The 14959-nt window shown below is 38.5% G+C and overlaps 1 protein-coding gene across 2 annotated transcripts in view; it reads left to right on the forward strand.

The window, feature by feature from the left end:
- Positions 1-14959, forward strand: part of shop (shopper) — a 134711-nt gene that overhangs the window by 73286 nt on the left and 46466 nt on the right. For both annotated transcript variants that reach the window (XM_067135910.2, XM_067135911.2), the window contains exon 6: positions 5134-5265. In XM_067135910.2, the coding sequence (XP_066992011.1) occupies positions 5134-5265 (132 nt within the window). The remainder of the gene's footprint in view (positions 1-5133; positions 5266-14959) is intronic.

Consider the following 14959-nt stretch of genomic DNA (forward strand, 5'->3'; position numbering starts at 1 on the left):
CGTATGTCATTTGAGTAACAGTTGTTGGAGTTCTGTAAAAATAAGGGGTGAACCTTTCTACACATCCAATGCTTATACAGAACACTCTGTTTCTAAGAATGGAAGATTTGTTAAGAAGAATGTCATACTTTACTGGTGTCAACTCAGTTAAATAAAATATTACACTATAACATACCTGTGAAAAAAAAGTTAACAAGGAATAAAAATACGCATTATTAAACAAAGAATGACATGTTTCGTTCTTAAAAGAACCTGGCCGGGAATCGAACCCGGGGCCTCCAGTAAGAGGCAGGCATGCTACCCCTTCACAGCGAGGCTGGCTGTTTACTTTTAGGTCTCCTATTTTAGAATTTTACTTAAGGCATCCTGCATTTGATTCCCGGCACTGACAGTTAAGAAAGGCATGGGATGGGGAAGATACAGCCTTGTTTGTAGGTGCAATAGAGTTGGCCTTGAGTCTCCTGTAATCGAAATACCTACAACCTGGAAGGTAGTCACCTTCACAGGGCGTAGTACCAAAGTGGTTCCTTTTTATAAGAAGACAAATTAAATGAAGATTATACTGCCTCACAAATGAAGAACGATATTATCAATTTTACGAACAGTTTCAATAATGCGGCCGGTTTATGTTAAGAGTACAGAAGCTATGATTTCGATTGTTGGATATCATTTCATGGCAACAATCAAAACCATCATTATCTACTGAAGATCCGTCACTGCATTCGGTATGACCGGCTTTCTTTTCATATCCACCGGGCGAGTTGGTTGTGCGGTTAGGGGCACACAGCTATGAGTTTGCATCCAGGTGATAGTGGGTTCAAACACCACTGTCGGCAACCCTAAAGATGATTTTCCGTGGTTTCCCATTTTCACACTAGGCAAATGCTGGGGCTGTACCTTAATTAAGGCAACACTCCGAGATAAAAATCAATATTTTGGTCATTTTGGTGAAATTTTTCAATGACTGAAATTGAAAGGATTGAGTTTCTTTTTCCTTGTCACAAAATTATTCCGCTGAATTCAAAGAATTTATCACTGTAATAATGCTTTGTTTGCCAATTGTAATTTTACATTTAAATCCCATTTTCTCCCATAATATTCTGCCAAATGTAACAAAATTTGTATGGTGTATGTATCACAGCTATATTAAGAAACCTGCATATGGAATTTTTCATGGCAGAATTTTTCAACTAGTAGGGATTTTTAAGTCAAAATTTTAAAACTTAAAAATTACACAAACTTTAGTACGATATATCTTCTCATATAAATTATGTACAGAAAAATTGACACGTACTGCTTTTAAAAGATGTATTATCTACCTAATTACGAATTTACATTAACATGTTTATTAAATTTCATGAAGAAAATGGAATAAGAAATATAAAAAGAAAAATTTATTTTGGGAAAACTATTAATTATATATGAAAGAAATGTTCGTGATACCTCTACTTTTATGTAGGTGACATTCCCGCAGTTTCCTGAAAATCCATGCTTTAGGTAAAAATTAATAATCTTGACCATAGTGGCCGGTATTTGATCCGTATTGACTTGATCACAACAAATATGTAGGTGGATGGTCCACCTACATATTTGTTAGGTAAAAATATCTTTTTATCTTTGGAGTGTCGCCTTAAGACCTACGGTGCGACGTAAAGCAAATTCTAAATAAGAAATAAAAAATCTTTTCACAACCCCTTCCAAGGAAAAGTTGTATCCACGCTGCTGGCTTGAAATTATTTTGTGGGTACGCCACTGCATCCACATTCACTCACCATTTAAGGTACAAGGTAAGCCCGAAGAATGGTCGGATACTCAAAATACATCATCATAAATGATGCGGTTATGGATCAAAAGTACTAAAGAAAGGTAAGGGACGGGATCTAGTGTTTTAAGTAGAATCTGAATCAATAGACCGTGACTTCTCATTTTAAAAATGTTTCATGCAATGACTGCGATTCAGACGCGGCAGTCTTGATGAAAAGATAGAACCATTGGAACCGAGTTATCATGCCTGCTAATAACAAAATAGTTACCCACACTTTTGATGGTGCCATTTGAGGTTCCAGTCAGTCTCCGGGCATTTGACAAAATATATAGGCCTACCTATAGAACTTAGGCACACATCTGTGATCTGTCTTGCTACTGTTAGAATAAAGAAAAACTTTTTTATAACATACTGAGGATTCACATAGTTTGGCTTCTTTATGGCAAAACAGTCCATCTTCAAAAAAAGTTCCTTATATGGCTCAAAATGATGAACTAATGTGTAGCTCGCAATGCTGTCACAGTCTTCCCAGCGCTACAACTTAAACACAGAACATCTCTCAACCACGGTACAACCCCAGGATTCGTAGGATGTTGTTTCCTGGAACCGATGTGCAAAAGCTGATTCAATGTTGTAAGCTTGCAACTGTTTCTGGCCGTGGGCACCGTTATCTCGGTGGTCACGTTCCGGCCCCCTACTGAGTAATCCCTTGTTAATTGCCCTTTTCCTCATCCCTTTACATTTGTCAACACACAGTTATATTCCCGATACTGAGGCCTCTACAGGGAAATATCCCTGCGCATCACAATCGTAAGTGGTTTCCTTTCATTCAAGCAGTACAAATATGGAGAAATTATGTATGACCCTACTGAGCCTTGCTAGTAGATTCTTTGTCGCTACGTTAATTCAGCATTTTGGCGTAAGATTTTAAATTGTTTGTACCGTACGTAAAACAACGGCTGATCCTCACTCTAGCTACGCCAGTGGTTTCTGTTTTAATTTCCACTTTACTTCAATTCTTACTTCGTCTTGTTTATCTGCTGGCAATTTTCTAATGACTAATTCTGCTTCTACTCTTGTTGTGATGGCTATGTTCATATAGATCAGTATTTTAACCCAAATCATAATCATAATGACATTTCAGAAAAGCCAAATATCCTATTTGACCTAATTCCCATTTTTAGAAACGTGAAACCAACAAGTAATAATTTAGTTTTTCATAATATTCACAGCACCTTTCTTCAGCAGCCATCTCATTTCCCACATCCTTCGGCCCCGCCTTATTTCTCCCTCCCCTTCCCCTCCAACTCCCCTCTCCTTCCCCGACCTCTCCCCTTGCCCCGCCCGCTCGCCCCTTGCCCCACCCCTTCCTTTTCCTTTGGATCTCACAACCGTTAGAATGAGGTACACAACAATACGCAACGCACCAAATGCCACAACAAGAAGTAAGTCTCATATAACCTATACCAATTGACTAACATGCTCTCTCTCTACTTCTATTCATTAATTTGATCTAATTTTATCTATCATTTATTCAGGCTAACTTCATGGACACCACAATGAATTACAAATTTATACCAGCCATAAATTAAGAATGTGTCAGTTTTAACCATAATTTCATGTGCTGCCCTGACAATGTTCAACAGCATTTCAGCATGACTTTAACAAGCACTACGGGAACAATTCATTTTATTTACGTTGGTCGATGTGGAAACACCATCTAGCAGTTCTGCGTCAGCTGGTGGTTATTTACAGTGGCGTCCAGTGGCTTGCATAATACTGCTAACACCACTCAGGTAGATTTGGTGATTGATGATCTGACTACAGAATCAACATTTACCAGTTCCCATTTTGCAGTTGAAATTGTAATGATTAGCAGTGACGGAACTAACAATTCTATGAATAATAATACAAGAAAGAGTCTGGATGATCATACTCCAGAGCTAAGAATTTAGAGCCTAATCTATTTTTCAGATTTTACACATAGTTCATCCCAGATTTTAATGTTAACTGTGTGTTTGTACATTAGTTTTTATGTCAATTGTATGTTTGTACATTTGTTTAGTTAGTAGATGTATTACATTAAGGCTGAAGATGGCCAGCCAAGGCCGAAACTAGTTCCTAGTTTAGTAATGTAATTCAATAATATTGCCTATTATAGTATTGAAAAAAGTAGACCATTACAACATTGATTTAATAATTATTATTGTGAGTCTGTCGTTTTTCATTCTGAGAATGTGGCCATAGAACTTTAATCACCTTTTCCTGATGGTGTCGGTGATCAATATAAAATATTACACTATTATTCATATAAACTATTATTAATGAAAACTATGCAAGGGTTCATAATGAGCATTTAATGTTTGAGACACACTGAACCAGAACTAATGTTATAATCGTCTTTCTGTATGTATAACGCTGAGGCTTCATCAGTTAATGCTTAATTCTAGACTTCTTCCAGGCCACTTTTAACCATTTTTTACACCCCTCGAAAGCTCTGATTAAGTGGAACCAAAAAAAAAGGAAAATTCTTAAAATGGTGTGTTTCTCAGGGAAAAAACCACCAAAAAAGTCTATTTAACCATTAAAGGTATTGAGTTGGGGCAAGTTTATTTGATTTTCCAACCCAGGAAACTAGAGACACTGTGTGTCAAAACATAAATTCCTTAAACTTTACTTCATTCATGTAGGTCGATGAGTGACTTAAACTTAGACATTAGTAACGTAACACTTGCATTCGCTTAAGTACGGCCAGTATCCAGTATTCGGGAGATAGTGGGTTCAAACCCCACTGTCGGCAGCCCTGAAAATGGTTTTCCGTGGTTTCCCATTTTCACACCAGGCAAATGCTGGGGCTGTACCTTAAGGCCACGGCCACTTCCTTCTCACTCCTAGCCCTTTCCTGTCCCATCGTCGCCATAAGACCTATCTGTGCCGGTGCAATGTCAAGCAACTAGAAAAAAAAAAAAAAAAAAAGTAACGTTACATCACGCGATTGTAGCGTAATGTAAGGTGAAAGGAGCATTATTCAGTAAGAATGATTTAAAGTGTGATTAGAGAAGGATGTGAATTGTAGTGTGAAGGACTAAGAAACAGTAAGTCACCAACTCTTAAAAATTATGAAAATAACTTAAAAATTGGAAACATGAAGTGGAAAAAGATCGAAAGAGAATCTATATCCCTTTCCATGTTGGGCAAATCTACAATAACTTGCACATTTCCAGTTTTAGGAAATTGCTGAGAATGTTTGTTTGCATGCAGTGGTCTTTATTAATTGTCTTACTATATTAATAAGTGTTATTTGATCAGGTTCTTATGATAAATAGCTGGAAACAGTACCGTCAAACTGGTATGTATGTTCTGTACAGGTGAAGCCAGTTAAAGGTCTTAGTTGGGGTCAAGCTGCCATAGGTAATGCCACTTGGTCAGGAGCCCGACTCTATGATGTTCTGAGAGCTGCAGGACTTCAGGAAGACCAGCCAGGTGTGGAACATATCCAGGTATGTCTTGAACTGTTTTAAATTCTTCTACATAAGGCTACCGTCTTCACTTATTTCAGTCTAGCTTTCGACCGTGGCCTCATTTGCGTGGAAATTAATTTTGTGGCCATTTATAGAACTGATGAACAGTGGAAAATGTTGGATTCTATTGATTTCTTGATAGAAGTTGAACATTTTCAGAAAGAAGAGGAAAGAGGGAAGGAGTGTAGCCGAACCATCAATCCATAGAACATCGCTCAAAATGGGCATATAACACCACGATTGGGAAGAAACTCTAGTACTGGTGCCCTAAAACTGAGGTCTCATAACTATGGCAGCCAATGTTGCTATGGAAGTAATGATTGACCACTTAACATTAATAATTGAGAGAGTTCCCACCTTTCAGTACATTTATTTTTAAGATTGTTTTTAAGAGAGGCAGTTTAAAAATAAAATTCCATACAAATAACACTAACAGTCAACTATTATACGAGGCAAGTTTTTTTAAGTAAGGGCCGTTTTGTTGTAGACACTAGTAGTTTGCGCTTGCGTTGTGTGCCGGAATGCCTTGGGAACAACGGTGTTCAGTTGCAGCTTTGTTGCGAACCTTTACGGTTCTGTTCTGTTCTGTGCTTGCTAAAATGTTCAAGATTATCGACTCGCCTGCCCCATGCGAGGTTCTGTCATTGATACGGTTTTTGTCGGCAAGGAACCTGTCTGCTGCGTACATTCACAGACAGATTTTCAAAGTGTATGGTACTAATGCTATGAGTGAAGGCAAAGTGCGTAAGTGGTTACGAAATTTCAAAGATGGCTGTGACAACGTCCATGATGCGGCCCGCTCCGGTCATCCATCTCTGATCACGGACGATTTTTTTTAGTTCATTTGAACCGAAGATTCGTGAGGACAGGTGCATCACAATAAAAGCTCTGTCACGCCTTTCCTGACTTATCTAGGTCAGTGCTTTACAAAATTGTTTCTGAAAACCTAAACTTTAGGAAACTGTGCTCCCATTGGATCCCTAAACTCCTAACGGAGGACCACAAAAACAAAAGATTCGAGTGTTCGATGACGTTTTTGACTCGTTATGCCAAAGAAGGTGACAACATGTTGAGTCAGATCGTAACGGGAGTCGAAACATGGGTTTTGCATGTCACACCCGAATCAAAGCAACAGAGCATGGAATGGAGATGCACACATTCACCTGTAAAGGTGAAGGCCAAACATACTCTGTCCCAGCGCAAGATCATGGCGTCCGTGTTTTGGGATGGGCATGGTCTTTCATTTGTCGACTTCATGCAATGGGGAATCACTATCAGTGTGGATGCCTACTGCCAAAGCTTGAGAAAACTGCACAGAGCGATACAAAACAAAAGACGCGGCATGCTCACAAAGAGAATTGCCCTTCTCCATGACATTGCAAGGCCTCGCACTGCAGCTCAGGCCTGAGGTTTATTGAACACTTTTGGCTGGGAAGTTTTAGACTACCCACCCTACAGCCCTGACCTTGCGCCGGGCAGTTATCATCTGTTCCACCGCCTCAAACATCACCTCAGCGCCAACCACTACAGTGATGACGACGAAGTGTAAACGACCGTGAACTCTTGGTTATCGGAGCAGGTGGCAAGTTTCTGTGAAGGGGTATTCAAAACTTAGTTGTAAGGTATGATAAGTGTTTAAACAAACATGGTGGCTATGTTGAAAAATAGAGTAAAGTATGTAGAATCTGCGGATACATGTGGTGTTCAAAAATCATCATTGTCTAGTTATTTTCAAACGGCCCTTACTCAAAAAATATGCCTCGTACAATCTTCACAGCATTTACCATAATAACGATATATATTTAAACTAGGGGATCTACAAGCTCAAAGTTTCTCAGTGTAAAACATCCTACATTGAACAAACCAGGAGAAATTTTATAATGCTTTACCAAGAACACACAAACGCAGAAAAATACAAAAGATAACTCAGCCATGAATAACACACAAGCGATATTCAGCAATAGAACAAGACCTAACAATTTTTTGTACAGTAAAAATAAGGCATTCTAATAAAAATTTTAGAAACAATCTACATAAAAATAGATCAAAAGCAAAACCCTGCTATCAATTAAATGACAGAAAACATAAACATATTGTTGGAGGAAATTTTAAAAATAGTTTCATGAAAAAACAAATAAAAAAGACACTGACGACATGCACTTCCCACCAATCATGTGTTTGCCCTACCACAGTAATAGCACATCCATTCCCTCCACACCTCCTTTCGTGCCTTCAGCCGGTCAGCTGCTTGATGCAGTCAGTCAGTCGCTAGCAATACAAGGCGACAGCACATTCTAAAAGGACCAGCATCCCCATACAGTAACTAACAATACAGTTCCTTCACATTAAAATAAATTTTCTTTTTTTCCTTTCTAGACTCCCAATAACAAAATTAACAAGAAGCCACATTGGCAGACTCAAAAGCACACAACCATATAGCACTCCAATTGCACTCGAGAAGAGTTTCCCCAGCTGGGTTAAAACTCCTTTATTGTCAACGTAAAAAACACAACCAGACAACTTATTGCAGATTTTTTTACCACAATCCACTAATTTAAGGCAATATGCCACAAGAAAATATTAATAGGACAGTATAGCTTTTAACCACAAGAAGAAGTAAAAGAAGAGAAAGACAACATAGTGACACACAAACTTTTTAAGAACTTTTAAAAATATTTTCCACTTATAATTTAAACATATCTAATGGTTTTTAGGTAAAATTTATTTTCCGAGATAAAGATGTCCCGTAAATAGGGACGAAACATGTACATGACTAATTAAGTGTTTTTCTTGATAAGGCAGAAATGTAATGAAAGGTGGGAACTCTCTCAGTTATACTTGAATATTGTCAATACAGATTTTTGACAATGAAATTCATAAATTTCTCTTAACAATATCCAAAAGAGAATTTAAAAATTAAGCTGTTTTACAGTTGGAAGAAATAAGGCAGAATGAAACTATGTTAGCTTGCATTCTGGAAATAGTGGGATTGAATTTCACTATTGGCAGTCCAGAAGATGGTTTCCCATTTTCACACCTTAATTAAGGACATGGTCACCTTCTTCTCAGTCCTGGCCCCATCTTATCCCATCATTGCTGTAAAATCTGTCTGAGTCAATGTGACATAAGAAACATTATTAAAATCTCAAAAAAGCTCTCACATCTCATAATCTTCTCAAAAAGGATTGATTGATTGATTGATTGATTGATTGATTGATTGATTGATTGATTGAAAAGAGCACAGTAAATACAGTAAACATATGGCAAAACTTCAGTTTCATAGAAAAGTGGATATAGTGGCATTTACTTCCAGTGCAAAGATACACAGTAAAACCTTGTTAAGACGTTTCTGCAGATGACAAGGAAAAAGAACGTATTAAGCGAGATAACGTACTAATGAATACACAAATAAAAACTATCCAACGGGGTATGGAAACACTAGATTCGATTTTTTCCTACCTAATGGAATTTTACGTCATATATCCGTGGGTAGTGAAAACTCAGTATCAATGTATTATTGCAGATCACACTCTTTTTAAAACAAATGTTAGTAGAAGCCTTTTATTTCAGACTAGTTGGTTATTAAACATTATTTTTTACCGGGCGAGTTGTCCGTGCGGTTAGGAGCGCGCAGCTGTGAGCTTGCATCCGGAAGATAGTGGGTTCGAACCCCACTGTCGGCAACCCTGAAGATGGTTTTCCGTGGTTTCCCATTTTCACACCAGGCAAATGCTGGGGCTGTACCTTAATTAAGGCCACGGCCGCTTCCTTCCCATTCCTAGGCCTTTCCTGTCCCTTCGTCGCCATAAGACCTATCTGTGTCGGTGCGATGTCAAACAACTAGCAAAAAAAAAAAAAAAAATTAATTTTCTGGTCACGTACATAGACAATGAATTGGAGGTTATACACGGCCATGTGCAACTGCAACAGAATGAATTTGGCCGCCATTTTCAATTGAACAAAACTTTGACCGACCAAGACCGATTCAAGTGATCGAGTCGAAACTGGAAGATGCGAGTTTCAGCATTCATGCCAGTCAACTTGCTGACAGACTTTAATTTTGTCTTCATTAGTAAGGAATTTCACGACTTTTTCCATATCCATAATTAGGCTATCACAAGACAAATATGCATCACGCTGGTCAACTTCACTCGATTATGTTCCAGATGTAGCCTATCGCGCGACAAATATTCGCTACCCTTTACTGTACAACTAAACACAAAATACTTTTCTAACTTCTCACTGGAATGCGAAATACAAGCACAAACATGCTCATTGTGTTACATTGCAGTTTCACTGCTAATGGGCAAGCAAAACTTAGCATTTCTGAGGCTAATGGCTTACTTCCCGAAGGTGCAATTTTCTGCTATCACAGAACTGTGCTGGGGGCTCTTACCCCAGTTGGAAATAACGTTCCTTACACAAGGGATGACAAACAACAATTTCAGGGCTAGGAAAAATGTGACCATACTAAGCGGTAATAGCGAAAATTTGTGACGTGATAAGTAAGGTATTTTTATATAGATTTATACAATCAGCAGGAAAAGGTGTTAATGAGGAACGCATTAACGAGGTTTCACTGTACCATATTTTGATGAACCTTTTTTGCATGCAATAATTTTTGTTGAAACAGTTATCAGTCTAAGGCGCATGGTTCTGGTCAGATGGGTAGACATTATTCCTAAGAATAAAAGGAAGAAAATAACCATTATCTTAAAGTTGATGCAGTAGAACCTCGATTATACGTTCCCGAAAACTACGTCTTCCCATATTATCTGTTCGAATTACGTGGTCCTTCAAGCATCCTAATTAAATCACGTCATAAAAATCCTGCATTATCCGTTCCTCGAAGAAACTATTTCCCGGATCAGCCGTCCAGAAATTTCAGTCCCATCAACGCTAAATCCTTGATTGCATTTTGCACGAAACTGTATCTCATGAAAGGACAGCTACGGCATACTTACAGATCTCGGTGTTGACATCCCGTCATTGCGATAATTAGAGGAATTACTATACTGGAAAAGCGATTGGCGGTGGACTTGCATAAGGGACCATCTTAGCATCGTATTCAGGTGGTATTGCTTAGCGAATCCTCGGAAATCATAAATTAGACAGTGGCCATAACAATTGGAAGGAGACAGAGCGCATTTCGACAGCTCTACTTGAAGACTGAACAAGTTTCGTCAAATATTCATACTTGCAAAATGTTTACATTATGTCCAGGTTTATACGTTTATTTTTGTTTACTTTTTTCGATTTTATCACTTCCCTCGGGGCATTGTATAGTCACTGGGCTTTCAGGCAGGAATCGAAACTGCTCCTTCTTAACACAAATTTAGTATTTTAATATCATTGTATACGATTGTTATCAAGACCAGAACAGATGTTGCACCTTATATACATAAAGCCATGGGATATTTTAGGATTGCCTTTACTATTTTGGTCCTAATATAAGACTGGGAATTTCATGTGTTGAAATGTTATAAAAACAGCATTTGTTTTATTTGCGCACGTTACATTTATTTATTCACGAAGCACAAGATACAGCTACACTGAGCAAATTTCACTTGCACTGTCAACAGACTATTTAACAAACGTAAACTTTCATAATAAAATATAACAAACATAACAAAGTTTGTAGCATTTTGCACTTGTATCTACCACCGACTTGAACAGCGAGCGTGCTTTCCATCTGAGCTCAGGGTGACGAATAACTGTTATTTCTGAAGTGTTGATGATACTTTTTCTGTTTCCAATTTGATTGTGATTAGTGACGGGCAGAATGAGTATAATGCATTTGAGAACTTTCAAGAATCAATACTTACATTCAAAACCATATTCTCGAGTTCAACATAACCTTCATTAATAAAACAAAAGTCGATGTAGGCCTAATTTACGCGGTACAAGATTTCCATCAATTGAATACGAACTGTATACCGGTGACCGAATTAAAATAGACGATTAAAAAAAGGGGGATTTCGCCATCATGTTGGGCGCTTTTGTATCTAATGCACTTTATTTTATTAGATTACAGAATTAAAAACTACTTGTGGTCGATTGTTGTTTGGCTTGGCATTACCGGTAGGCCTATTAGATTTTTCGAAGAGTTTGCCTGATCAAAGTTGCTGAACTGAAAGAAGTTTTCACGGGAAACTGACGAGGTTTCCCCGGTAAAACTGAATGAAAAGTTTCAGGATTTTTAAGTCGCGTACCGGTAATTAATGTTTGAAGCCGGCCACGCGGTCTAACTTGCCTGCCTCTCACCCGGAAGGCCTGGGTTCGACTCCCGGCCAGGTCATGCATTTTTACCTGCATATGAGGGTTGGTCCCAGGTTCACACATTCTGTGATTACCTTTAATTGAGGAACTATCGAATGGGGAGATGGCGACCTCGGTCTAGAGAGCCAGGAATAATGGCCAATAGGATTCGTCACACTGACTATGTGTCACCTCGTAATCTGCAGGCTTTTGAGATGAGCAGCGGTCGCTTGGTAGGCGGAAGGTCCATTGGACAGGGTGCAAATTCGCGGGGGCGGATGGGGGGTTTTCACACCCACCGACAATTTTATCTCAGAGTTCCCTCCCCGCTAAAATTGCCCTGGAGGGAATCTTTCATTATAAAATATTGAGGAAAATGTATAACACATGTATTACTGAAATGAATATTCTTGCTGTACATATTTTCTTAAAAACCTTGCCAGTAATGCACATAATAGAGAAATAATAGAATGACTGCCAGACCTTGAGCAATAAAGCAACGTAGCGGTAGCATCTCCGCACCTGCAGCCTATTGTTCCTGTTTCAGTCTGGCAGCACCATCTGAAACTCGGACAAAAATAAGTAGCTCAAGCGTACATCACTCCTGTACTTCTTAGAGAGGGTGTGTTTCCCATAAGTATCCAATAGGATAATGTACACTTAAGGAGTGTACAAAGTGACAAATTTGTTCAGTCAGAATTTAGCCCTGGTAGAGGAAGGTTCCACTAATACAGCAATAAATCAGGACAAACCGCGCCTCGCATGGCCTTTCTTAGGAAAGGGACAGTCTCTCATAAACCTCTCAGCCGATTTTCTTTCTTTCTCCTTCGCTGCACCAACTTCTCTCTTACTCCGTAGAACAGCCCTCCCATCTGGATTTTAGATGAACTTGTCTGATGTTACCGCTGCTAAATCTGCCATTGGCACCAATCTGCAATCTGTAAGCTTGTATATGTTAACGAACAGTCGAGGTCGAGAATCTAGAAATGAAATGTGCGCTAAAAAGTAAGAATAGTTTAATTACCAACTTCTTTAAAATTGGTAATGATAATATACAGTCACTACCAGTCACAACGCAAGTTCAATCAGCGACATATGAAGATGATGTGCAGGAAAAATCCAATAAAAATCCTGAATGTGATGAAGTGTTACATAAGGTGACTGCGGAATGTCCTTTACACAGCGAACACAATGTCAAATGCAGTGATGAAGATAATCCAGGATTATGCTGGAGGCAACCGAAAAGTTTTCGTCGTCTTGGCAGAAATATCGAGCCTGGTTGTTGTTTACTACCAATGAGAAAGACTGTCAAGTAGTGATGTGTAGTGTGTGTGTTAAACATTCGCAACACGTGTGTAAAATGGTAGGAACTTCATATAATGATTTACCTTGTGCGAAAGACAGTGTAAAGAGGAAGAATAAAAATAAAAATCAGAACGATGTTTATAAACTCAAAAATAGCTTAATTCATTCTCATTGTGTACAGCAGAATGAAATCTGTTAAAGTGTTAAGGTCAGTTTATGTAGCAGCGAAAAGAGAGTGGAGTTTCCGTGATCATCTGGAGCTTATAAATCTACAGATTGCAAATGGCTTAGACATGGGCACACATCTTAATACAGACAAGACTGCGGCGGAAATGACCAATTTTATTGCGGAACAATAACGTTTAAAATTACTGAATTTTATTAAAGTGACTGACTGTTTTTCAATTTCTGTGGACGAGTCTATGGATAGGTTTTCTGAAAAACATTTGCTTTTGTACATTATGTACGTTGATGAACAGAATGACGCTTGTTGCTGTTTCTATAAGCTAGTACCTGTTCAAAATGCTGATGCTAAGTCGCTGGAAGAGAAAATTGTCCAAGCTTTTTCAGAAGATGATATAGTTGTAGAAATGCTCGAAGATAAACTTGTGGGGTTTGGTTCGGGCAGAGCTGCAGTGTTTACTGGCCGAAATGAAGATGTTGCTGCTAGAATCAGGGGGAACATATCTCCGCACTTGATCAAAGTGCATTGTATGGCTCGTAGAATGGACCTTGTTTCAGAACAAGTTTTTAGTGTTGTGAATGCTGTTCATGATTTTGAATGCTTACTAGACGAACTTTATAAACTTTTCAGTAGCCCTTCTGAGACATACTGCGGCAGTCACAGGTGTTTCAGGGTTCTTGAAAGTCAAAAAACTCTTCCAAGTTTGTTGGATTTCAAGTAAGGAGGACTGTTTATTGGCAGTTTTCAAAGACTTCCCTTGCATCATGGAATACCTAATCTGTGAATTTGAAAACCATGAAGTGTTGAGTAAAGATTGTTGTAAATTTGCAGGGCTGTACAGAAAGTTGTCTCAGAGAAAAAATATCCTATTGTTGGGTTTTCTGTTAGATGTATTGTGTGTACTGTCCCTCCTCGGTACAACAATGGAAAAGGAATATGTTTCTTATGGTGAAATAGAGAATAAGCTTCATTCTACAATACAGACCCTTAAAGAATTGCGCGTTAAAGACGATGTTTATTTGACTCTTTCCAAGGAAAAGTTTTTAACATATTGCAAATGCGATTCTGAGGAAGATGGAAACAAGAGAGTTTGACAGAGTAAGAGGACAAATAATTCAGGGTTTAATAGATGAAGTAGAAAGAAGATTGCAATTCTGATGTATATAAAGCAGCTGAGTTGTTTGATTTGGATGGTGATACTGTGGTATCGCAATGGAGGGAGTGTAAGATAGGCTCTAAAACCCTAAATGATTTGGTTCATTTGAAAGGATTAATACGCAAAATTCGGTCAGTGCCTATGTTAACCGCCGCTTGTAAACGAGGTTTCAGCGTTGCTCATAGCATGAAAACAACCGAAAGAAATCGCTTGTTGGTAAACACTTTGCAGGCTCTGGTGACTATTAAACTCAATGGACACCCTTTGAAATTGTGTGGGATGCAGTTACCATCGCTGATAAATGGGTCACCTCTGGGCATCACTTGGCAGACCAACGCTACTCATTGAAGAACAGCAGCGAGGAGAAATACAACCTCAGAATTTTTCTTTGAGGTGAGTTTCGTTTTATTATCTTTCTTATCCTGTAATAATTTCCTTTCCTTTAAAATGGACCTGAATTTTATTTTAAAATTTTTAAATGACTTAAGATTCTCCAAGATACCTCTGTGACACAGTTGGTAGAATGTCGGCCTCCCATCATTGCTTCGGTGGTTGAAACACTGATCACTCCATGCGCGATTAGTGGTGGCAGAAGCGGAGCAGGAACAACTTTATTCAGGTTTTTCCTGTCATCTCTCATCCCGGCAACACTTTCCACAATCTTTTCATTTTTCATTCATTAACCATTGTTCAGAGGAGTGCAGTAGGCCTCACCAGCTGGCACATTTTATTTCCTCAGCATCAGTTACGCGCTTCATTTATTCAATTTT

This window comes from Anabrus simplex, chromosome 1, assembly GCF_040414725.1.
Source record: "Anabrus simplex isolate iqAnaSimp1 chromosome 1, ASM4041472v1, whole genome shotgun sequence".
In the NCBI taxonomy this organism is placed as follows: domain Eukaryota; kingdom Metazoa; phylum Arthropoda; class Insecta; order Orthoptera; family Tettigoniidae; genus Anabrus; species Anabrus simplex.